The 27,224-nt window shown below is 42.3% G+C and overlaps 1 protein-coding gene across 1 annotated transcript in view; it reads left to right on the forward strand.

Moving 5' to 3' along the window:
• The window catches only part of TSPAN2 (tetraspanin 2), an 87,576-nt gene that overhangs the window by 45,996 nt on the left and 14,356 nt on the right, over positions 1 to 27,224 (forward strand). The window contains exon 3 of the mRNA XM_042463512.1: positions 25,004 to 25,101. Within this exon, the coding sequence (XP_042319446.1) occupies positions 25,004 to 25,101 (98 nt within the window). The remainder of the gene's footprint in view (positions 1 to 25,003; positions 25,102 to 27,224) is intronic.

Consider the following 27,224-nt stretch of genomic DNA (forward strand, 5'->3'; position numbering starts at 1 on the left):
CTCTCTCTACTATCAAGGATGATGAGGAACAGCAGCAGGGACAGACCTCAGGGACAGAGCAGGGGACCCACAGAGCTCCACCAAAGGGAACGGCCGCTGCTAAGCCTCAGAGGAGACGTGTGGTGGTCATCGGGGACTCTTTGCTGAGAGGCACTGAACCAGTGGTTTGTGGGCCTCACAAGATGTCTCAGGAGGTGTGCTGTCTCCCTGGGGCAAAGATCCGTGATGTGACAGAGAGGCTAACAAGACTTGTCAAGCCTACTGACCATTACCCCTTTCTTTTGGTTCATGGGGGAACCAATGATACTGCAAGGCATAGCCTTCAGAATATCTTAAGGGATTATGAGGCTTTGAGTAGGAAGCTGAAAGAGGTGGATGCACAGGTTGTCATCTCCTCTCTTCTCCCAGTCGAAGGGCATGGTCCAGGAAGGGAGAAGAAAATAGCGGATGTAAATAACTGGCTCCGTAGATGGTGCCGCCAAGAACGATTTGGATTCTTGGACCATGGGCTGCGGTTCCATGAGGAGGGACTTCTGGCAAGGGATGGGTTGCATTTCACGCCAGTTGGCAAAAACATTTTTGCCAATAGCCTCAAGAATTTGATCAGGAGGGCTTTAAACCGAGTTATGTGGTGGAGGGAGACAGTATTCTGGAAGGCAAAAGGGCTGGAGAAGATAGTCAAACTGACAGAGAGGGAACAAGTCAAACTGACAGAGAGGAAACAAGACAAACAGTGCAAGGACCCAACAGTGTGAGGCAAAAGAACTTGCACAGGCAGCAAGTAAAGGGAACACATGGTCTTAGATGCCTCTACACTAATGCACAGAGCATGGGAAATAAGCAAGATGAACTTCAACTCCTAGTACAACAAAGCAAATATGATATAATAGGCATCACTGAAACCTGGTGGGATGAGTCTCATGATTGGAATGTGGAAATAGAGGGGTATAACCTTTTCAAGAGAAACAGGCCAAACAGGAAAGGAGGAGGAATAGCCCTATATGTCAGGGACATTTACACCAGTGAAGAGATCCAGGACATCAATCCTGGAAGCCAGGTGGAGAGCATCTGAATAAAAATTAAAGGGCAGGGAAACAACAAGAATGTTATGGTGGGAGTCTACTACAGACCCCCAAGTCAGACGGAGGAATTGGATGATGCCTTTCTAGAACAGATGACCACACACTCAGAAAGAAGAGATGTAATAGTGATGGGTGACTTCAACTACCCTGATATTTGTTGGAAGTCAAACTCAGCCAAATCCTCAAGGTCTAGCAAATTCCTCACTTGCCTGGAAGACTATTTCATGGTCCAAAAGGTGGAAGAGGCAACAAGGGGGTCAACTATTTTACATCTGATCCTAACCAACAAGGATGACTTGGTTAATGGGGTGCAAGTGGTGGGATCCTTAGGTGGAAGTGACCATGTTCTCCTGGAGTTTGTTATACAGTGGAAAGGAGAAGCCAGGCATAGTCAGACACGCATTCTAGACTTCAGGGGAGCGGATTTCAGTAAACTTAGAGAAATACTGGGGGTGATCCCATGGTCAGGAATACTAAATGAGAAGGGAGTTCAAGATGGATGGGAGTTTCTCAAAAGGGAGATACTGAAGGCACAAATTAAAACAGTTCCAGTGAGAAAGAAAAATGGGAGGTGTCGCAAGAACCCAGGATGGATGACAAAGGAACTAAATTTTAAATGGAACATGTATAAGAAATGGAAAAATGGGGAAATCACCAAAGAGGAATTCAAACAAATAGCTAGCATGTGCAGAGATAAGGTCAGAAAAGCTAAAGCACAGAATGAACTCAGGCTTGCTAGAGAGGTTAAGAACAACAAAAAGGGCTTTTTTGGATATGTCCGTAGCAAAAGGAAGGAGAAGGAAATGGGAGGGCCACTGTGTGGAGTAGATGGCAAAATGCTAACAGAAGACAGAGAAAAGGCAGAATTACTCAACACTTTCTTTGCCTCAGTCTTCTCAGAAAAGGCAAAGGGTGCTCAACCTGAGGATAATGGAGCAGAGGCAGAATAGGGGAATTTCAGCACAAAATAAGTAAAGAGATAGTACAGGAATACCTGTTTAACCTAAATGAATTTAAGTCTCCGGGACCAGATGAGCTACATCCAAGGGTATTAAAAGAACTGGCAAATGTAATATTGGAGCCATTGGCAATAATCTTTGAAAACTCCTGGAGAACAGGAGAAGTCCCAGCAGACTGGAGGAGGGCAAACGTTGTTCCCATCTTCAAAAGGGGGGGGGGAGAAAGAGGATCCAAACAATTATCGTCTAGTTAGTCTGACATCAGTACTAGGAAAGATTCAAGAGCAGACAATTAAACATGGAGTCTGCGAGCATCTAAAAGGCAATGCCATAATCACAAAAAGTCAACATGGGTTTCAGAGAAACAAGTCATGCCAGACAAATCTTATCTCTTTCTTTGAGAAAATTACCAGCTTGGTAGATGAAGGGAATGCTGTGGATATAGTATATCTTGATTTCAGTAAGGCCTTTGACAAGGTTTCCCATGACATTCTTGCAAACAAGCTTGTAAAATGTGGGCTAGACAAAGAAACTGTTAAATGGATCTGTAACTGGTTGACCGGCCGAACCCAAAGGGTGCTCAACAATGGTTCTTTTTCATCCTGGAGAGAAGTGACTAGTGGGGTCCCACAAGGCTCTGTCCTGGGCCCAGTGCTATTCAACATCTTTATCAATGACTTGAATGACAGAATCGGGGGCATACTTATCAAATTTGCAGATAACACCAAATTAGGAGGAATAGCTAATACTCCAGAGGACAGGATCAAAATTCAGGATGACCTGAATAGTCTAGAAAGCTGGGCCAAAGCTAAGAAAATGAACATGGAGAAATGTAAGGTACTGCACTTAGGGTGAAAAAATGAAATGCACAGATATAGGATGGGGGACACCTGGCTGAATGAAATTATGTGTGAAAGGGATCTAAAGTTCAAGTAGACCACAAGCTGAACATGAGTCAACAGTGTGATGCGGCAGCTAACAAGGCCAATGTGATTTTAGGCTGCATCAATAGAAGTATAGTGTCTAGATCAAAGGAAGTAATAGTGCCACTATATTCTGCTCTGATCAGGCCCCACCTGGAATATTGTGTCCAGTTCTGGGCGCCACAGTTCAAGAAGAACGTTGAGAAGCTGGAGCGTGTCCAGAGGAGGGCAACTAAGATGGTGAAGGGTCTGGAAACCAAGCCCTATGAGGAACGCCTTAGGGAGCTGGGTATGTTTAGCCTGGAGAAAAGAAAGTTGAGAGGGGATATGATAGTCCTGTTTAAATATTTTAAGGGATGTCATATTGAGGAGGGAACAAGCTTGTTTTCTGCTGCTCCAGAGACTAGGACCCGGAGCAATGGATGCAAGCTGCAGGAAAAGAGATTCCACCTCAACATTAGGAGGAACTTCCTGACAGTAAGGGCTGTTCGACAGTGGAACAAACTCCCTCGGAGTGTAGTGGAGTCTCCCTCCTTGGAGGTCTTCAAACGGAGGCTGGATGGCCATCTATTGGGGATGCTTTGATCTGGATTTCCTGCATGGCAGGGGTTGGACTGGATGGCCCTTGCGGTCTCTTCCAGCTCTATGAGTCTATGATTCTATGATTCTATTTGTTCACCATGATCATTGTGTCTGTCTTAACTGATACAGTCCTCTTATATTTATCCTGCCAATTCTACCCAGATTATCGAGGTTCTCCTTGAAGTTTCTGACATTGCTAAAAACAGAATACTGATACTGTATTACTGTACTGCTGTATAATTTTAGCAGTCCACTTACATTCTCTGTAATATCACTATGTTGATAGCTTCAAAATAGGAAGACCCCTGGTGAACCAGACCAGAAGTCCATCTGTATCTCATAGCCTGTCAAAAGCCCATAAACTGTACGTAAATGCAGTAGTTCCCCCGCAAAATACATGATACTGTCTATTTTTCTTGGGGGATTATTCTAATCTAAGCTACTGCTGCTGAAATTGACTAAAATATGAAAGATAAAATTCCTGTGCCTTTAATTTCTGTATAAAAAGGACAATTGTGGCAATGGAATACACTGCCTCAGAGTGTCATGAAGTCTCCTCCTTTGGAGGTTTTTAAACAAAGGCTGGATGGCCATCTGCTTTGATTGTGAGTTCCTGCGTGACAGAAGGGAGTTGGACTGGATGGCTCTTGAGATGTCTTCCAACTCTATGATTTTATGATTCTCTGATTGTAAGTGTTATACCACCCTGAAACATGAATGCAGAATTTGTAATGGAGTAAGAGCTCAGGCAGCTCCTCATACCTCCTCCCTCCCCTTTGCCCTTTCTGACTGGGTTTTAAACCGAAAGGTTAAGACTCTTTGACACAAGAAGAAGGTACCTCTGATGTAATGTTTCCTGTTATGTAGAGTTGCCTACCCCTACTGCTCCAGACACACACCAGCTTCTTAACAGCAGAGGGACATTTGCTTCAGCAGTGGCTCCCTGCAGCTAATAGGTGCCTATCGGATAGCTACAGTGAAGTTTAGAGCAGTGGTTCTTAATATATGTTAGAGGAGCAGCAGGGTTTTTCTCCCCAATATGCCAAGACCAGCACCATATTTGTGTACATTGACTACAACTGTTTCCTGCAATTGTGCCACACAGCACTGTTCATAGACCACCACCTTGACTCACATTGCTTCAGAACATTTTGAGAGGGCAACAATCCCTTCCCAATGTGTCTCTCTGTGTGTGTGCATTGTTTTGTTTTGTTTTTAAATAAGAGACACAGTCATTAGGGCATCTGGGAGCTATAGCTCAGTCCATAAAAGCCATACGAAAAAGGGGCTAGAGCAAATGAAGGACCTGGCCAGCAGTTCAAGGGGTGGTGTGGACTTCTCCATATCTTGACATTTGCAGAGGTCATTGCAGGGCCAGAACCAGTGTGCCTTGCCAACACCTTTGGCAGCAGTGTTTCTAATTGGCCAAAATATTCAATTTCATTGGCATCTGGAATATTTGCAAGAGACCTGATTTGCTGGGAAGAAGGAAGACTTCCTGGCGTTGAACAAGAGAAAGAAAACACTATGTGCATTTCCACGAGTGCTTTTAATAAATGCAACACTTTATGCTAGAGCTGCAATGTAAGGAGCCTGGGATGCAAATGGTTATTCTTCATGGTTTTGGTAGTTTCATGCCTCTCGCTCTTTGTTAGCTGCTCCGTTAATGTGGCAAGAGTACTCTCATGGTAAGCATTTATTCTTATCATTTGTGGATGCCAAATTTGCTGTGGCTGGAACCTGAATGACTAGATCCTTCCTTAACAGAGGTTGCAGTGCCACTGTTTGTTTCAGCGACAGTGTCTGCTTTGAGGCTATGAAGTCATGTCTGCCCTAGAAGTATATTAACAAATATCCTCCGTGGAGGTGGGTGCCCACGCAAACAGCCCAGCTATAACAAAATCAAGTTGCCTCTTGCTGCTGTATGATCAGTCTTGCTTTAACTCTTCCTCCTTGGCAAGTTTTAAAAACTAAGCTCTGGATAAAACGGCACTTGATTAAGCTCTTCTTACTGTCTTAGCAAGCCATGAATGGCAAATAAAACCTGATGTCCAAAACAGGAAGAAAGTCAGAAATGAGATGCTTGCAACTAAGCAGAGTTATTTTCAAACAGCAAATGTATTTGGGGGAGGGATGAGAAATCTGCCATTCACCATGTGCAATATGAATTCTGTGATAAGAGCTGGCATAGAAGAGAGAAACCTGTGTGGTAAATACAGTTTGAAAAACTGCCACAAAAACTGCAATGAAGTACCACAAAATGAATTGTGGCAGGAGGTAAAGAAAGTGTGATGTTTTTGAAGCTTCCACTAACACGATCTTCAAGAATGTGTCCCTCTTTTAACATAGGTGGCCAACTAGGGCAGCTCCCAAACATCTCCTGACTGGCCAGGCTGCTAAGAGATATGTGACATGAGGGGGGGGGCATTCTCCGGGTGTGGGTCAGAGTGAAGTTGGACAAATGGACAGGGGATAGGGTACTGGTTGTCAGTCACTATGTGTCCCCATCTCCCACAAAAAAGGAGGGGATGATCAAACTTCTTCCACCATTATCCCCCCAAAAATTCACCAGGGCTCAAGCTTGCTCTCAGCAGCCCCAAGATGAAGATGAGCGATAACTGTGGTCTCTCTAGTGTACAGGTGGAGAACCTATGGCTTTCCAGATGCTGGTGGACTCCCGTCAGACCCAACCAGAAAAGGCACTATTCAGGGCCCATGGGGGTCTAACAGTGGAGGACCACCTGAATTTCATCTCTGCTTTAATAGATAGACAGGACTGTGTCCTTCCTTTTCATTCCCCCCCCCGCCCCCCATTTGTCAGAGCAGATAATTATGACTTGTGGTTTCATAGCAAGAAAGTTTTGAAACCACGCCTGTTAGAGGTTATGAACATCTGAAAACCCTTTTAGGTTTTGATGCAGTCTGATACTATCATACATCACTTTACACCGTACCATCTTTAAACATTAAACATAGTGCTACTAGGTACTATAATAATATTGCATGTCTCAAAGATATCTAATCGTGGTGCTTTGTTCCTATGGCTTTTATAATTACATGGTAGATATTATATTTTTATGATTAGATCATAAATTTTGAAAGCTGGCCCTTGGCTCCAGTTTTCATCTCCATTAATTTTTCACAAGGACACAAACTTCTTAACTGAAAGTAGAGTTCACGATGGGGAGGTAACAAGGATTTCTGTTGAAAATGCCAAAAAAGGTTGATGAACAGTCTGCTTTCTTCCATTTTTACAATTCAAAGTGGTAAGAGAAATAGATATTTGCACTCAAATATAGGCATACTTCAGTTAACAAATCATCTGACAAAGTAGCTCTTTTATACAAAATCTTCTTTTGGGGGCCCCAGTCCACCTTTCCTCCTCTTTTTCTGTCTAGCTGGACATTTTCTAATATTAGGAGGATGGTGAGAGAGGGCTGGACAAACACAGACTTTCAGTGGCGGGTTACAAACCGCCATGAAAGTGCGGAGTCAGTCCGTACTAGGGTTAGGAAGGTGCGGTGCTTCCGCACCCCCTAACCCTAGTACGGACTTAGTCCGTACAAAATGGCAGCTCCCCTTCCACATGGGGGCCGCCATGATGACGTCATGACCGCGCTGCCTCTATACAGGGCGGCACGGACGTGACGCCGTCGGTCCGCGCCAGGGCGCTTAGTGCGCCCTTTGTGCGGACCAGGAAGGAGCTCCGTTTCGGAGCTCCTTCCTGGTTTGCGGCGCCGCTTTCCGTCGCTGGGCGCAGCCTTCAGATGGCTTCAGATGCGGCCCCTTTCTCCTCCTCCCTGCCACCACGGGGTGTCCTTGGGGCTTGAAGCCCCAAGGACACCCCTTTCCAGGCTGCGGGGAAGGGGCCTTTTGCCGCTTCCCCACAGCCTGGAAAGCGGCTGATCGGGGCCTCGGAGACTGCCGGTCTGGCAGCTGAGGCCCCGATACACCGGGGAAAGGGGCAGGTGCAGCCCGCCCCAAACGGGTGGTCTGTAACCCACCAGTATTAGGTTGCAGCAGAATATTTTACTTCATTTTGCATATTTATACCCCACTCTTCAGCCACAAATGCTCTCAGATAATCTTACCATTTATTAATCAGACAGTTCCCTGCCCTCAGACTTACACTCTAAAAAAGACATGACACAAAAGGAGAAGAGAATGGCAGTGGAGAAGTAAATACAGTAATGCAATAAAGCTTGAGCTACAAAAGAGTGGGGATCTATTGCAGCCATTCCTACTGTAGTTGTGTTTGCCTGCCTACAATAAGAAAAGTAAACAGCAGCTGCCCCCAGAAGCCCTATCTGAGCATGCCTAAGGAGCAATACAGAGAGAAACTGAGAGAGCAGGTAGCCTCACCAGCTACCCCTAGCATGTTTTTTTTTAAATAGATCTTTAAATTTGTTCACCAAAATAGAAGTCATAAGACAGTTGGAAGCTGGTGAAAAGGAAAAAAATCATCATTGGGTGCAGTTTGAAAGAGCCTTTAAAGTGGTTGCTGGAAGATTCAAAATGTTGTGGTTTCATTATGCAAGGCCTACCTGACCTAGTTGTTTCACTTCACACATGCATATTAGTATTGGGGGGGAAAGTTTGCTAAACATGTCAAAATGCTTTTTTCTTTCTTTCTCTCTCTCTCTCTCTCTCTCTCTCTCTGTGTGTGTGTGTGTGTGTGTGTGTGAGATGGGCAAACCAGTTCTTATTCTTTCCATGTTATATCTGCATCTGGTACCAAATTTTCTGTTAAATGAGTAATGTACAGGATCACATCTACTTAATTAACTAAGGTATACCGTATTAGTATATAGACTATCTTGTTTCCACTATGAAGAGTTAGAAAGACTTTTTTAAAAAGGAATTTTGTCAAATGGCTGATACCACGCCCTGCCTATGCGGTCTGCTTGATTATTGTTGCATTGCAGGGGGAGGGGTATTTATTTTTACATCTTAGCTTCAACCAGATAGCAGTAGCTAATGTTTTAAGTTGTGAAAGCAACAGTGGGGGAAATCTGCCTTGTTTTTATTTTTTTTAAAAAAATCCTGTGGCGTCGGTCAATTTAAAGCTTATTTCTAACATAGCTGTTTTACATCATTTCAATCCCATTTTTGGAATAGTGCCCAGAATCTTAAACAAATTGGACCACTCTACCTGGTTCAGTGCTGTAGCAGCTGTCACTTAAAAGTAATTGATAAAATACAGTCCAGAAATACTCTCTTCATCCATCCCCCTTCTAATTATTTGTTGATGGACACATCGGATTTGACAGCACAAGGAGAACCGCCACAGGTTACATAGGGAATTGCCTTAATAACTCAGGCCACTGATATAATGTCTACACCACATGTGGGGCACCTCATTTACGCAGAGGGACAAATTCAATTTCAGAGAGGTTCTTGGGGCTGCATTCCAGTGGTGAGTGAGACATATAAGCATATTTTATATTAAAGCTGTTGCTGCCAGTAACTGAGCTGTGCATGGATGTGCAAGCCATGGATTAGCTATATTTCCCAAGGCTCTGGTTTGTCCTCGCTACCCCCTGCACCCATGCCACTTTTACAAAAAATATTGAGGAGGATCATAAAAATGGTCAACAGTACCCTTAACCACCACCACCCCAACATTGAAATGATAAATAAATAAAGTGGTGGCATGGTGTTCTGAATGCCTTAACCTTACACTGTAAGTAAGGATAAATAAGTACAACTGTAAGTTCTCATTTTTCTCTCCCAGCATTGTATCTACTCAGAGCTGTCCCGCAGAATTCTTTCAAGAGGTCAAAAGTCTATCATATTTTGATTCCCAAGAGAAAAATATACAGTACTCGGTTACTTTCTGGGAGAAATTTGCACTACATTTGGTAGATAAAATTACTCAGATTTGTTTTGACATTAGACATAGCTTGCAACACACAATAATGGCAAGCCTTTCAATTTCTATAATCCAAGGATGTGGGCAGGATTTTTGAAGAAGTGAATCCCCTCCATATGTGTGCTGGGTTGTTGCCTTCCTGACTTGTGGCCATGGAAGAATTGCCAGTTATACTGAGTTATTAAAGGCAAAAGGAGTACTAATTGCTTTGCAACAAAGACATTGTAATATCATTGTTTTGTTTTTTTAAGTCCATGAAGCTTTCAGTACTAGACAATTATTTGCTAGTCTCTAGTATTCCATATTTAAGCAAGTGTGTGGCAGCTTCCCTGGTCTAGGGATTCCTGGACAAAATGGCTTATCCAAGTCCATTTTAGTTTGGATTCCAGTGTGATTATGGGACAGAAGTAGCTTTGGTCACATTGGAGGTCATCCGCACAGAAGCTTTAATCCAATTTGACGCCACTTTAACTGTCATGGCTCAATGCTATGGAATTCTGAGAACTGTATTTGTTGGGCACTGTAGTTGGGCACTGTAGTTTTGTCAGACATTTAGCCTTTTTGTAAGAGAGCTCTCTTACAAAAAGGCTAAATGTCTGACAAAACTACAGTTCCCAGAATTTCGTAACATTGATCCATGGCAGTTGAAGTGATGTCAAACAATAAGTTCTGCAATCCAGATGCAGCCTTGTCTGATTATCCCAAGAGCTGATGGAGAAATGTGCCCCTCTTGGTTCTCCTGGGCCAATTAGTTGGTTCTGCTGGGCCAGTTGGTTCCATAGCCAAAGATACAGTAGCCCGAAAAACCCACGAAAAACTATGGATGCCGGCCATGAAAGCCTTCGACTTTACATTGGAAATCTCTACGGGGAGAAATTGTTCCAAGACACTCGGAGACTGGAAAAACTCCAGACCAGGAAAGCACATCTACTCTGCTCACTAACTTTCTTGCTACGCTGCAGAGACACAGACACCATACCACAATTTCTCACAGCAAAAAGGACCTTCAAATCACCACAGGCCAACCGCATCTACAACAGGATGGAACAGGCTCTGTTATGGGAGAGAATACACATCACCCACAAAGAACTGAACAACATAGACAAGGAACTGCTTCCACTCCACCTCAGCATCAGCCAAAAGATGAACACCCAAGACAGGGACAAAATTGACAGCCTCACCTACAGGAAAATGGAAAAAGATATGGCAGATCACACTCAAAGACAAAAACAAAAATTCAACAAATGCCATAAAAAACAGCAGAAACCCGCATTGGATACATCATGGACCATCATCAATCTTACACAGTGGCAACTCTCAAATGATGAAACATCCATCCTGGCCAAAGGAGGCAACTTTGCAGTAACCACCACCAGAATCCCTGTTGAAGACGTCATTGCCCAGGTGGAATCTGCTCTCCACCATCTCCCAGTGGACGAAGCAGAAGAGATAAGAGGGGAAACAGCAAGGATTCTGCGCAAGGCAAAACCACCTCCCAGCAACATAACCAAAAAGGAAAGGAAAGCCATCAAGGACATCAATTCGGATCCAGAAATCATCATTCTGACAGCGGACAAAGGCAATGCCACAGTAATCATGAATATGGAACAATACAAATAAAAAATCAAGGAACTCCTGGATCCTACAACATACAAAAAGCTGAAACAAGACCCAACCAGCAAAATCACCAGAAAAACCAGCATCCTGATCAAACCTCCTCAATTCAGCCAACCACAAGACAAAGTTTGTGCAAATCTGAGGCTCGCCCACCAAGACTCTATGGACTTCACAAGATCCACAAGCATTCCATTCCACTCCGACCCATAGTAAGTGCCATTGGATCCCCCACATATGACTTGGCCAAGTTTCTGGCCATACAATTACAAACCCATACAGGGCAGACCCCCCCCCCCCACTACATCAAAGACTCAGCTCACTTCATAGGAAAAATCAAGAACCCGGAACTAAAGCCTGGAGACATTTTAATCAGCTTTGATGTGGTCTCCCTGTTCACCAAAGTCCCCATAATGGACACCATGACACTCATCCAACAAGTTTTTCGAGGAAACATCACAGCCCTATTCAAACATTGCGTCACCACAAGCTATTTCCAGCAGGACAATGGATTCTACGAACTAAGAGATGGGGTAGCAATGGGAAGCCCTCTAAGCCCGGTGATAGCAAACTTTTACATGGAACACTTTGAAAAGCAAGCCCTGGAAACAGCACCGAAAAAGCCCACTACTTGGTTCCGATAAGTGGATGACACCTTCACCATCTGGAGCCATGGAGAAGAAGACCTGGCTGTATTCCTGAACCATCTGAACAACATCCACCCCAACATCCAATTCACTATGGAAAAAGAAAAGGAAGGAACACTGCCATTTTTGGATGTCCTTGTCATCCGCAAACCAAACCAAAGTTTGGGTCACACAATATACAGAAAACCTACACATACAGACAGATACCTGCACAAGAACTCCAACCATCACCCAGGACAAAAAAGATGCACAATCAAAACACTGGTAGACCAAGCAACACACACACACACACTTTTTCCAGGCAAGCATTCTCTGAAGATGCCAGCCACAGATGCTGACAAAACATCAGAAAGAAACTCTTGTAGAACATGGCCACATAGCCCGAAAAATCCACAAAAAACTAGGTTCAAACAATGATTTACATATATATATTATGTGTATCCCATTTTATTCTGTAAACTGCCTTGTCTGCCACTTTTGGGGAAAAGGTGGGATATAAGTTAGTTGACTGATTGTCAGAGGATTCTTCTTAAAGCCCTGATGACTGGCCTCTGGGATCCCTCATCTTTGCCACCCTCACTCTGCTATTTACTTTTGGCTTGAAACAATTGGGAGACCAAGATGCAGATGGCACCCAATTCTTTTTCTCCATTCCATCTAAATCTAAGGGAATTGGTTAGTTCTAAATTTGTCTTATGGCATGGACCAACTGGAAGAGGGTGAACAAACTATTAATTAACAAGAGACAGGCATTCCTGGCCAGTCAAAAGTCAGATCATTGAGCAGTAATTCAACCTGTTCTTGGTGCAATTACACTGCTAAGGGGTCATTCACACTACAGTTTAACCTGGTGTGGAACTGGGTTAAAAGAGGGGGTCATCATACTCATCCCAATTATACCCAGTGCAATTTGGGGGGGGCACAAAGCTCACTTAAACCAGTCCCTTTGGACGTGGGGGTTCCAGTTCATCTTTTTAAAAGAACCTTTTTTTTAAGGAGCAGCAAATGCGAGTGTGATGTCGATCCCATTCTGAGCACTCAGGTGGGTGGGTTTATGTGCTCTTATGTGCTTACATACCCATCCCACAGGTCTTGGCTTCACTGCAAAGTGCCATTGTGGGGTGAAAAAGCCAACTCCATAAATACGGTTCATATGTCCTCCCCTGCCTCCATTTCCCTATGTTACATCTTCCAAATGTTGTTCGAATCTAATCTTGTCAGTATTTCCCTGAAATATTTTGTTCTTCCAAACGTTTCCCCCATTCCCTTGCTGTTCTTTCTAGTTAAATGACTTTCCCCTTTGTTCTAATCCCCTTTATTGTTTCTTTGTTGTTTGTTTATTTTTATTTTTATTAATTTTTCTTTCCGAGTTTCTCGGACCATATCACTCCGGTTTTGAGGTCCCTCCACTGGCTGCCTATTGGTTTCCGGGCCCAGTACAAGGTGTTGGTTATTACCTTTAAAGCCCTAAATGGCTTGGGTCCAAGCTATCTCAGAGACCGCCTCTTCCCATACAATCCTCCCCGCGCTCTCCGGTCCTCTGGGAGGAACTTGTTGCAGCCTCAAAAATCGAGGCTTGCAGCGACCTCCCAGAGGGCTTTCTCTGTTGTCGCCCCTAGGCTCTGGAACGGCCTGCCGGATGAGATCCGTCAGTTAACATCTTTGGACAGCTTCAAAAAGGCTGTCAAGACGGATCTCTTCAGGCAGGCCTTCCCAGACTGAAATATCCCGGCCTCAGGATCTCAGGAATTCCCCCTCCTCAGTAATGTCTCCAAAGCCCCTTTTTCCTTAGAACTGAAGTTGCAGTGGTTTATTGGTTGGTATTATTTTGTTTAAATTCTGTTATTTTAACTAGTTATTGTGGTTTTAAATTAGATAAGTTGTTTAATAACTTTTTAAGGGGGGAGGGAAATATATTGTTTTGATGCTGTATGTTATTTTAATGCTGTAAACCGCCCGGATTGGTCGCCACATGGCGGTATATAAATAAAAATTTATTATTATATATTATTATTATCTGAATGTTCATTCACTTTTCATCAGTCTGTCTATTATTCTTCTAATAGAAGAGCATGTTAACAGCTGAATGTTCTTTGCATCATTAGCCACAACACCACTTGTAATTTGTCTTCCATTCTTGCCCAGTACCTGGTTGAGCACCTTCTGATCTGGGAGTATTATTTTCTGCTCCTCTCTCTTGTTTCATTTTGGATTGTCCCATTATAGATTTTTCATGGTAAAAGAAAATTCAAAAGTGGTCCCTCCTTCTGTGCAGTACTAGCAATCATTAGCTATGGCGCCACTGCCATTGTCTCTAGAGTTCCTCTGCCAGTATGTATAATGAAGGATAGTGTCTACTGCAAATACTGCAGCACTGGTTTTTGGAGGCATTCCATCCTAAATCCTTAATAGTTTGTTAGGATAAATATGGAGTAGGGAAGGAGTAAGTACTCATGTTCCGTAGAATATGTGTACAATATTGTATTACCATTTTGTTCTGTTCTCATTAAAGCTTTCATATGCTTTTGCAGTTTAAAAGAGAGAGAGTGGAAAACATTCTGTTTCACTGCCAAAGAGTTTTATGAGAAGAGAGGAAGGAAGGAAAATTGTCTAATTATTGTCTCTCTAATTATCTTGAGTCATTTACTCTCTGGATTGCTACACAAAGTAGATGGACCTTGATTTCCCTTAATTTCTGGCTATGTAACATTCAGTGAGAGCCTCTTTATGCCCCTCAAAGCATGTCCAGTATTCTTGACAGCTAAGTCTTACAATTTGCAAGACTTGAATTTGCTGAGAAGGGAGAAATTGCTGTTTTACAGCTTTTTAGATACTGATTATACTTCTTACCACGCATAACCAGCTCCGGGCAAATCACAGCACTGCCAATAAGAAAACAGAAGATATAAAATGACAATTAAAACAGATACTGAACAATCAAGACTGCTGTGCTCAATTGTTAGTGCTGTTTGTCTTGATTGTCCCATGCCTTTTTACATTGTTGGCTTTTTTTAATAAAACAAGAGCTATGTTTTTAATTCTCAGTGTGCTGTATTAATTAGTATTTTTAAAAAAATATTTTATTGAATTTTAAATATATAAAATACAATGCTAACAACTAAACAGAGAAAAAGACAAGAAAGAAGAAAGAAAAATTGGCTACAAAAAGAAAAAAGAAGAGAAGGAACGAAGATGAGATAGGTAAAAGTGACTTCCAAGTTGCTCAACAGCAACCATTACAATGTCAATCAATAAAAGGAACTTTCAGTGCTTCTCAGATACCATCAATTATCTACCTCCTTTTTCTAAAACATAATGATTAATAAACAAACTACAAATTTATATAACCACATATGTATTCCCTGCAGAAAGACCCTCTATCATTTCTATAAATTCATTAAAGATTACTAATTAGCTTCAGTAATACTGTTCAACTATTTATTATTAATCCTCCTCTAATCTAACATTAAACAGAAGCCAAACCACTTTGCTTTTTAACTAAACCTACTCCTATTGAATTAAACAAATTACCTCTTTTGTTGTCCCATTTTGCAATGGTCTATCACATTATGTCCCTCTTATTTATTTATTTTTCCACCCCTTTCTCTGTTCACTCCACTGGCATATCCATATGCCTTTATAAAAGTTGTCCATAATATTTTTTATTATTGTTAGTTTTAAAAAATGTCCTAAGTTGGTAGAATGTTGGATCCTGACTTGGGAAGTCCAAGTTCAAGTCATGAAACTCACTGAGTGACCTTAGTCTAGTCATTCGCTGTCAACGTAACCTACTTCATGAGGTTGATGTGAGGATAACATGGAGAGCAGAAAAAATATGTATGTATATTGCCTTGACCTCATTGAAGGAACTGCAGGAAATAAGTTACTGCTAATAAGTGATACTTCATTTCTCATATCTGGGGCTGGGGCATGTCTTTTATGAATCAGGCCCCACACTTCTGTGAGATTTGGTCCCACTTCATAATGCAAGGAGGAAACTCTTTTCTAATCTTATTTAATTAATGCTTTTCTAATCATTGTTTTTCAGATCTTTGTGTTATCATTGGTGCTATCATTGGTCATCCCTTCACTGCACGGCAGTTCACTTTTCCTCACAGACTACTTCTGAAGCTAAAATGTCTCTTAATTCAATGGGGAAATGGAGGCATATGAAAGTAACAGTATATGAATAAGCCTAGTACACTGAAGTTAAAGATGCTTTCTGGCATGGTCCATATTCCATTTTCTCTTCTGTCAATGGAAACATAAACCTCAGAAGCCCATTAGAGGTTTTTGTGGGTATTTCCCTCCAAGTATGTATAAACATGATGCTGTATGCCAGAGAAAAAGAATGTATGTGAGAGAAAGAGGAATGAATGTGCCAGGCTCTGGCCATGAGCTCTCTCTGTAGCAGAGTGTTGTCTCTTCCCAACTTGAGCTCTCTTACAATAGTAGCAGTCACCAGTTGTGCTTGAAAGGAGTTACATCATTAGCGAGTGTGCTATCGGTGCTGTGGGGTTTCTAGCATGTTACACACTGGCTGCATAAACAAGTAAACTTCCCTTGAGGTTAATTATGAACTGGATCCCAGCTTAAGGTTTGCATATCAGCTTAGAAATGGGGCTCTGAAGCAGGCAAGAACAAGCTACATACACCCAGCCTGCTTTATAACTGCAAAGGCCTCTCCTGCCATTCTATAAGCAGAGATGGAATCCAGCATTCACCACTCAAGACAAAGACCTTGTTCATCCATGGCCATTGCACAAAATACTACTTTTTTCTTGTTACCGGGTGCTAAGCCATCTTGAGAGGCTGTTGCTGCCACCTCCACCAAGCTCAAACAGAACTTTCTTATTGCTCAGAGCAACACAGGGAGACAAGAGTGACCCCCTCAGAATAAGGAGACATGTCTTTTCCAAGACTGGGCCAGGGATGCTGAACTGGTGGACCTGAAACAATTTTAACAGACACTGGAACTCCTTCCAAGGACTTGCCTATGGCCAAGTGTTGTGTAGTGGATGGATGCAGGGAGCACATCCTGAGATAAGCTGGGGAAGAAGAAGCAAAGGCCAGTAGCTGCCACTTGGCCACAGGTGCAACATTCTAATGAGAGATGGACTAACAGTAAGTTAGAAAGCAGAGGAGCATTTACCCAGCCTCCCTTTGCACAGTGCACAATTTGCCTTTCTAACCTGCACTAACCTTGGGCCAGGATCCTCCTCCACTCCATCTCACCTATTTTGTACAGATCAGCCAAGAAACATGGCATCTATAAATAGATAGCTTTTGGCCCAGTAGTCAGGTGCAATGTGGATGAAGAAAATACTAGTGGCATCCGATTTAGGGTGAATTATGGCTCTTTCACCCATTCTGTAATGCAGGGATGGCAAATCCACTCTTAGTTTTACCTCTGTTTCCCCCTACTACTACTCCAAATCAAGTGGGAACTCATCCAGTGCTGGACCATATCCCTTGAGAGGTTCAGCACTGATAGAGCTCTAGTTCAGTTTGGATATGCTGCTCCCACAGTGGCAGATCCTGCAGCCATTCCAGATCCAGGAAGGGGAGATAGGAGCACCGTCTGAGACATTCCTAACATCCACACAGAGTTAGCTGTCATTGGTGCTGGTGTGATTCATGGATGACTTCTCTCAACACACCAGTAGAGGTAGAATGGTGAGAGGAGGAGGCAATGCCTTGACTGAATCTGATTCATAGCCAGGGTGGAGCTTCCTTGGAAATAGTTATCCCTAAAATAAGAACAACTGCACTGTGAGATTAGCATGCAGAATTGTTGCTTGCCGCAGAGCCTATCGCTTGGCTCGTAAAGCTGTATCCCTTCTGTCTTTCTTCACCACTGTTGAGCCACTGCCTTCATTTTCCTTACACTGCCATCTGCTTTCTTTATCTCAATAAGCCATGATGTCTTGAGGCATGGTGCCAGGTTTTGGCCACTCCAAGAGGCCCTAATTGCCAGGCAGTTGGCTTTTAGCATTTAACTTGTATGATTTACTTAGCTAAACTGTCATCTTTAAGCAAAGCCTCCCTTTTAAGGCATGCTAGGAGGAAGCTCCTCTCAGCTCCTCACTGAACACATTCTCTTGTGGAAGAGTGAGTGCTATGTACCCTGTGGAGGGTGAAATTCCTCTTTAAAAAAGCATTACCCTGCCTTGCAAAGATCTAGCAGAGCCTGGTACAACCTCTCCCCCTCCCCTTAGTGCTGACTTCAACTGGAAAGTATGAATGAGAGAGATTTAAAAGCACTCATTCACACACATATACACCCAATATTACTTAAACAAGATAAGGTCATTTTGGTTCAGAACTGTTTTTATAACTTCTAGTTTGTTTAAACCAGGGGTGACCAAATGCTCCATTCTTGGAGACTTGTGTTATCCTTTAGACAGCAAGCTGAGAGGAAAGCTAGACAAAATGAGCCTTTCTTCCAACATAGCATATCAGATGGGCTAAGAAATATAATAAGTGGCCTTAATGGCTTAGTAGTCAACTGAAAGATAAAAAAAGGCTTGGGTTTTTTTTTTTAAAAAGTATGTTCTACCAATCTTTTTATCCTCAGGTTTTCGGTGAGAGGACACAGAATGTAGCTCTTGTGAGTGACTTTTAAGGACCTCCCATTCCAGGAAAAAAAGTTCTGAGACTATACATCAAGTTACCTTTTTCAACCTCTGCTTCTTTTACAAATCTCAAAACATGTCATATGAGGCTTGCAAAGGGCCTCATTCCAACACTAATCAGATCTACAACTACAGTGGGTCCTTGTTATCTGCTGAGGTTTGGTTCCAGGAACCCTCGTGGATAACAAAATCTGTGGATGCTCAAGTCCCATTAAATACAATAGCACAGTAAAATGGTGCCCCTTATATAAAATGAAAAAATCAAAGTTTGCTACTTGGAATGTATACTTTTTTTGAATATTTTCAAGCTGTGGATGCTTGAATCCGTGGATTAAAAAATCTGTGGATAAGGACGGCCAACTGTACTTACTTTCTGAAATGCTACAGCATTAATAGTAGTAGAAGACCCAAAGCTTCCTAGATCAGTGGAGTTCAAATGGTGATCCATGAAGAAGTGATCCACAAGGCTCCCAGTTACTGAAGCTCCCTGTTCTTGAAGAGTAAATGGGGAAAAAACTGTAGTCATTGGACACAAATATGGTACTGGACTCTGGCACATTAGGAGGAAATTGCTGTACCTTAAGATGCCTTAAGAAGCACTGATTTAGACCCTTCTGGGAAGCTAAACAGTAATCTGACTACATGTTTTGTACCCCAAATAATTTCACACACTCCATTTTGTCCTTGAATAACTTCCAATCTTTGTTTGCAGCAAACCATATTTTGCCATGTTGTCCAAAAAGGCAAACTGTGTTTTGTTGCCTGCTTTCTGCTATTTTTTTTTTAAATTTCTGCAGATAAATCATGCTCACAAAAATAAGAATTGGTCCTCATTTGTAATCCTGGTTTGCTGGCAAGTACAGACCATAATTGGGCTATTTGGACAAAATGTAAAACTGTGCATTTGATTTTATATAAATCAAGGTCAGGGGTTATTAACGGTTGCAGGAAAGGGGAAGGCCCATGTGAAGTTTGTGCCTGTTCATTCTCAAAGGCGGTTTACAGACCGCCAAATAGTACGTATACAATACGTACTAGGGTTAGGAAGGGGCGGTGCTTCCGCACCTCCCTAACCCTAGTACGTATTGAATACGTACAAGATGGCGGCGGCCTGTTCATACGGGCGCCGCCATCTTTACGTACTGGACGCACAGAGTCCAGACGTGTCGCGCCGCTTGTGACGTAGCGAGCGCGCCCCTGGCGCCTCGCTACGTCGCAAACGCAACGGTAAAAGAAGCTCCATTTTGGAGCTTCTTTTTTCGGTCCGCGCGGGAGTCGGGCCGTCTGAAGGCTCCAGCTCCCCCGTGGACCTACTGGCGGCGGCGGCAGACCACTGCAAAGCGGCGGTCTGTACCCTGCCATAATCACTGAATGCAGGCACGTCTTTTTAGATAGTCTGCAGAAAGATGGGAGAGAACATGTACATCTTTTATTACTATTTTTTTAAAATAATTGTTGAAATAAGATGTATCTTGCATTTTGGGGATACCATTATGTACAGGGTTGTACTGTTAACAGAGACTGTGTGTTTGCACCTTCAAGTCTTGTGTCTACTTGTGGCACCCACTTGAATTTCATAGTTAGGAAATGTATACTCAGAGGTGGTTTTGCCAGTGCTCTCCTCTGAAATAGAGCCTACAGCACCTAGTATTCACTGACGGTTTTTCAGCCAAGTACTAACCAGGACTGACTTTGCTTAGCTTCCGAGATCAGACATGATCTAGTGCCTTTAAGGTAGTTAGGTACTGGGAGAAAAATATGCCTCTAAGGTCTCGCTTCTTCTTCTTCATAGTATGTTCATAGCTAGGGAAAGGGAATGAATTACTAGACAAACATATGTAAAGGCAGTGACATAAAAGTGGAAAGGTTTGGAAACTACAAAGTTTGTATTTTAAGAGGTTTCTAGCTCAGTAGAAAAGCCAAAGCTTTGGAAACTTCAGTCCAAAGCTCTGCAGGGAGGTGGAATATGGTTAGCAAAGATATTACTGCTGCCTGAAAATTTAAAAAGCAGCTGTCAATCAGAATATGTGGATCAATGGAACACATTCTGGTTCAGACAGATACATCTCTACCAAGGCTTTCCTGTCTAGATTTTGAAGGAGCAGAAAATTGTATGAATTATGGCAGCCTCTTTATACCTTTTTTCCCCATTCTTTTTTCCTTTCTTTCTTTCTTTCTTTCTTTCGTTTTCTAGTTTTCAACACCACAGAAATGAAAAACAGTTAGATATAAAAATGCTTAAAAGTAACCTCTTCATGAAGCCTTCACACAGTGGAGTCTGATAGGTTTCTTCTGCCCTCTTGTGGAACAACTTTGGCTTTGCATCTCAGCACTCCAAAGTTCATGTCCGGACATCTGTAAACTTTCCCACTAGTTGGCTCCACCTTGCTGCTATGTGCTTTCATATTTTCTTCCCGCATGATTAACAACAAGGTAATAGGAACTTCTTGATCAAATCATGTATCAAAGTTTACTGTTACTGAGCCCTTCACAAGATTTTTAGGCACACATTATTTGCCACTTAGCTGTCCATTATTTATTCCTTGGCTCAGCTATGTTACTCTGGAAGGCAGCAGGCTAAGCATTGTTCTTGCTGAAGAGCATTTAATAGTACCTGAAGTGTCATCAGGTCGATGCTAAAGTTTTTTATGATGACAGTCTTTTCAGATGAGCTGATTATTAGCCCACTATATTTCTCAAAGGCCACTTACTGAACAATTTTGGACTCTGTTGCTTTCTTTCAATTCTGTACTTCAGTACATCTTCCAAATTTGAACCTTTGTGTGAATGTCAGCTTTTGAAATAATCATTATGATTCTGCCAAAATAAATATTTTAATCTTTTTTATTTCATTGATCCTGGAGCTATTTGTTTTTTGCCTTCTTTTGGGGAGTTATCTGTTTTCCTTGAATACATTCTGGCAAGTGTGACAACATATCTTCCAGCATTTGGGGAGAAAGGCAGTATATAAATAAATATTGTCTATCTGTCTGTCTGTCTACCTAAAGTTTTGGTGAGTTTTGTTTTGTTTGTAGCTATACCGTTACTAAATTTAATGTATTTTTGTTTCCAATGTGCATCGCAATATTTATGAGAATATTCCAGTACACAGTGTGCCTGTGTCATATGTGAGTGCGCTCTGCATGGCTTTCAGCATATGCTGAAAGCTGCACGGGGGGAAAGGGGCAGTGCATCCCATTGCGATGAATGGGGTGCCGCCGCATGCACGAGCCCCATCCATTTAAAGGGGGCTCAAGCATAGGCGGTATTTGCTTTACACAGGGGAGTCTGGAATGGATCCCCCGCATAAAGAAAGGGCAAACTGTATTTCCTGGGCCATTGTCATTATGCATTTTATCACATGAGGATAAAAAGTGGACTTTTAAGAAGATAAAAATGTCTTTGGCAGATATCACATGACATCATGTCTGTCCTGCTGCCTTGCATTCTAGTCATTACTGCAGTGCACTTTTTCATTGACAAGCAAAACCTGTCAATAGGCTCTCAAACTCTCTGCTGTTCCATTACTGCCTTTGTGTGATAGGTCCTTCCCAATGCAGTTCCATTTCCCAGGTGATCATGTGGTTTGAGTGGGTATCATGCTGTTCCTCTCCTCCTCTCACCTTCTCTCATGACTGCCAACACCTTCTCAAAGCCAGCTGCTTTATGCATATTCAGACAGCTTTGAGAGGCAGTTGGAAGCCATGACTACTTGCATGGAACTGCTGTGGGGGAGGGAAGTGGTTGCAGTTGCCAACTGCCTCCCAAACCTGGCTGCTGTGTGTACATTCATGCAAATAAATGAATGGGGGAGGGGCTGACAGCTACAATTGTTCATTCCCATCCTTCCTCCTGGAAGGCAACATTTGGCAGTCTGGAAAACAGATAATGCAAACATGGATGGCCAAAACTCTATCATGGGGGAAAATATAATAAGAAATTATGCCAAACTGGTATGCTTCCATTTTTAAACTGGTGCAGTTGTGCAAGGCAGCAGGCTGGTGTGATAAAGTCCTACTTTAAAATTCTGTAGTGCATAAGGTGAAACTCAGACCAGCATTTAGACATGTGAGTTTTCTCCTTCACCATTCAGCATGGCCATCGTTGCTTCTAAACTAACTTTACAATTAGTTGCACAGCAAAAGGTATGATAATATCCCTTGTCAAGTTATTTGTGTAATGTCATATCTTTGTTATTGAACAAGGAAGAAGTTATAAGTAGCTGTGTACTACCATACTTAGGAGAAGAATAGCAAAGATTGGGCTTATACAGATTGAGAGAAAGGGGCGGACAGAGGCCACCCCTTTCTCCCCTGGATCATGGCCACGTCAACCAAACTGCGCAGCAACGATGCACTGGGAAAAAGGAGCTGCAAAAGCGTATGAGCCACATCATCGTTGTGCGCACCATGTAAATGGCGGCATGCCAAGGTGGCACCCATGGCGCATGGTTAAGCTTGGTAGTGTGTGGACGCTCTGCTCTCCTGAGCCCTACTTTCGGGCGGAATTAACAACCTGTGTTTGGTCTGATGTAAAGCAATCCATTTTATGGCTTCATTCAGCACAGCAGAGTGGCAACTTCGAAGGGACTGAGGGCCATTTTTACAGGACATGAAACTTTTAAAGGGTTATTTGGACCCTAAAAATGTCCAACAAGAAACTAGTCTTTTAATGGCCAATCATACTCACAGAAAGTATGCTTGTTTTTGCAACAACAACAACAAATACTACTACTACTGAATATTTTGACTTTTTTTCAATGTGAGGAATGTCAGGGGCGGGGATACAATGAGGCCATGGTGGACTACATGCAACCCATAAGCTGATTAGGAGCTATATTTTGGATGGGCTAGAGCCAAGTAGGAACAGTAGCCAGACTCCAGAACTGCCTGCCTCTCTCATAGTGATTTCCTGGGATTAGGGCCAACATTCTGGTAATGCCTGCTTTCAGAATACCTTAATTTGGATCCATAGTAGTATATGACAGGGTACAGGATCTTCTTCCAAGGTTCTCCCTGTCCCATTCTTGGTATTTAGAGCTGAAGCTTCTCTCTCATGAAGCTGCAGCGTCCTTGCTGTTTAATCCATAGTATCACAGTCCTCCTCCAAATAGCGGCATATTTCAAGTGTTCATGGTATGAAAGGAAATCTCACTGTGGCCCAGATTTTTTCATATCCAGACACACTCCTCAGGTCAGCTCTGTAAAGAGGCAGTGGTAGCCTGATGCCGCAGAATTACATGAAGTTCTCAGCCTACTTTCAAAAGGCTTGACTTAATGCACCCCTCCCTGAGCAATCCATAGAGAGAACAGGATGGGCTCTGCAACAGTTGCCCATTGCTGTCATTCAGCACTTGATGCAAAAGGAGAATAACAAGGCGATGCACACCTCAGCATAATGGAGCTTACTGTCTCTGATTTTTCTTTTCTCTTTGAAAGTCTGTCTGGATATTACATTTCCAATACAGGAATTTTTCTAAATTATTCGTAGCAAGTGCTCTAGGCTTAGTTATTCTAAATATTACTTTTGGGAAGAGCTCCAACACCCAGATTTTCCAAGCCAGTATGATCACTGGCCATGATGATTGGGAGATTCTGGGAATTGTAGTCCAGAAAAAAGTAAAAGAGTATATCAGAGCTTTGCCTGCTGTGCAGTTATGACATGGAGTATCTTCACTAATACCTTAAGCCTTAGCAAAGCCAGATTTGCTTAAAACAGATCGTCTGTCTAAATCCACAAGGAACAGTGTGCCAGGATGTGTGGATGGAATGGGGTAGCCTGACAAAAGATATGCAGACTGCTGCAACACTAATTAGGAACAATCCACACCATCAACCTTTATTCTAAATTCCATAAATTTCTAATCACTGTAATAGGAATCTGTTAAAAAGATGATCTTCCTCCAATATTGCTGCTGTGTTTGAAGTACTGCTACATCCTCTCCTATCCTTTCTTTGGATATTTTAGAAGAGGAAAGTTGTCGCAAGTAACTAGTGTAACACCAAGAAGCTAACAACAATACTATATTATCTGCTCGTTTTATGGATAACTCCCTTGAGCTGCTGGGAAGCCTGCAAATAAATCCTATGAATATTTTTAAAGGCCTGTATTATATTTACAAAAATACATTATATTTACAAGAGTACAGTACTGAAGAAGAGTTCTGAGAATACCATGGATCACTAACAAGATTATTGGATGGGTCTAGAGCAGACCAGGCCCAAACTCCCCCTGGAAGCAAAGATGACTGAACTGAGGTTGTTGTATTTTGGCCATAACATGGGAAGAAAAGGTTCACTAGAAAAGTCTATAGTGCTTGGTAAAGTGGGGGGAAATAGGAAAAGAGGCAGACCACATTCCAGATGGGTAGACACAATCAGAGAAGCAATGGCCATGAGTCCGCAAGAGTTGAGCAGAGCAGCTGAGGATAGATTGACTTGGAGGTCTCTCCTCACTACGGTGTCCATGGGTCTGTGTTAACTGAAAGGCAATTAACAACAAACTTTTCCTGATACAGGTTCCCTTGTAAGAACTTGGCTTTCAAATGAAATTCAGTTCTGGTCTAAATAGTGACAAAAGAAAACCATATGGACTAGTCTGAGCAGTGGGAAGCAGCTGAGAACTATCCTACCAAAGAGATAGGAAAAGAACTGCATTTTATCTCTTAATAACCTGGTACTTTTCTGTAGGACTCTATGTGCTGGTGGGAGCCGGTGCCCTGATGATGGTAGTGGGATTTTTTGGGTGCTGTGGAGCTGCACGGGAATCTCAGTGTCTACTAGGAGCTGTGAGTAGTGGACTTCCATACAGCTAGTGGGATATAAATTATTTTCAGATATAATGTTTTCTGTTTAATAAGTCATAATTTCTAATGCCACCAATGAGTGTTAGGTGCTTACATCTCCCCTTTCCTCCTCTCTTCACACTTGAATTTTGGCACTTCAGTTCTGGTCTTTTTAAAAGAGCTGCACTTATTTCCAAACCAAGAAGTTTTCTTTTAGAGTCATTTTACTGATCAGGCTTGCCAGCCATGATTTAATATCCTGGTTAGTCAACCAACTTGAAATGAGAGTTCTCCATTTTGGACATAATATAATATTCAAATTTAAATAGTTCAAAAGTAATGTTGAAAAACTTTACTTTGTTCTCTTTGATAAGGAGGAGAAATTTCAAAGGTTTTCTCTCTGTTGAGCAAGATTATGAGAGGTTTTGCAAATTTTTGGTGATTATTTTTCATTCTGGACTTGTTTGTTTGCACTAAAGCAAAATACAACATTTATGTATCAAACCTCCCCCCACTGTAGTTTGCAAAAATCAAATTATTTTGTACAACGTATAGCAAAAACAAAATTTTTACAAAAAACAACTAGACTCAAGATTGCAAGCAACTGGAAGAATATGCCTAATGAAATAATACGCTTATTGGAATAAATTTAGAGCCAGCATAGTGTAGTGGTTTGAGTGTTGGACAATGACTCTGAAGACCAGAGTTTGAATTCTGGCTCAGCCATGTAAACCCACTGGGTGACCTTGGGCAAGTCACACTCTCTGAGCCTCAGAGAATGGCAATGGCAAACCCCCTCTGAAGAAACTTGTCAAGAAAACCCCATGATAGATTCCCTGCAGGGTTGCCGTAAATCGGAAATGATTTTTGGAGTTGGAAGAGACTGCAAGGGCCAACCCCCTGCCATGCAGGAACTCTCAATCAAAGCATCCCCAACAGATGACCATCCAGCCTCTGCTTAAAGACCTCCAAGGAAGGAGACTCCACTACACTCCGAGGGAGTGTGTTCCACTGTCGAACAGCCCTTACTTGAAGGCACATGACAACAAAAACGATCTTCAGACTTGAGAGAATTATTTTACAAGATTAATGGACAACAATATTCAGAAAGACTCAGACTTTTATGAAGTTTGGTTCCCATTTATTGATTACACCAATCACAACATCGATTCTATGCATACCCCCAGGGTATGACTCAGTTTGTGGAAGCATAATATTTCTGACTAAATCCTTTTTCTCTTGAGTATTACAGACAGAGAAAGCATCTTTTACTGCTTCTTTTGATTGATTCTGCATTTCCAGCTTATCTGGTTGTAAAATATTTGACCAATGTTAATTCAATGACATATTTGCAAGATTTACAATAAATTAAACTGGAAGGAAGGCCCAAAATGCACCAAAAAAGCAAAAATCATCATAACAAGTCAAGACATCTCAATATATCGAAAATGCTCTGTACATCCCAAATAAAAAATTAAGCACTAAATCTAGCAAGCAAGGGGAGGCGAGGGGAGAGAGGTATGTCACTCAGGTGCTCACCTCCAAGCTGAATAAATGATACTGCATCCAAATCTGTCTACATTTTGAACAAGAGGGAAAGAAACATATGTAGTGAGCCAGGAAGCCATTATCCCTGTTCAGTCCATTGCTGAGGGACTGTAGTTTATGGATGAATTCCAATTCTCTTGTTTCTCTTTCCAATCTATAGCCCAAAAACATCTAGAGGACCACAAACTGCCCACCTGGGATATATAGGATTCAGGGACGTAGCCAGGATTTTAGGAAGGTGGGGGGGTCCAGACTAAGTGCTGCCATTATAATGGGGCTTGGGCGCGGCGGTGCAGCAGCACACACCATTCATTTTCCTAATGGAAGGGGGGGTCCAGACCCCAAGAACCCCCCCCCCCCTTGGCTACGTCCCTGTAGGATTGTTAGGAACTGTGAAGCCTCAGACTAGAGGGTTGTCCTAGATTCCAGTAGTCTTTGTATTGCCCTTAACTTTAAGTCAGAACCTTCTTTTGCCTCCTTTCCTTTGAACTCGTTAATATAGTTTTATTAAGGAGGGAAGATTAGGTGCCCATGACAAATTAAATCTTTAATCCTTTTTCCATCCTTTTACTGTTTTT

Source organism: Sceloporus undulatus, chromosome 4 (assembly GCF_019175285.1).
Source record: "Sceloporus undulatus isolate JIND9_A2432 ecotype Alabama chromosome 4, SceUnd_v1.1, whole genome shotgun sequence".
NCBI classification, from domain to species: domain Eukaryota; kingdom Metazoa; phylum Chordata; class Lepidosauria; order Squamata; family Phrynosomatidae; genus Sceloporus; species Sceloporus undulatus.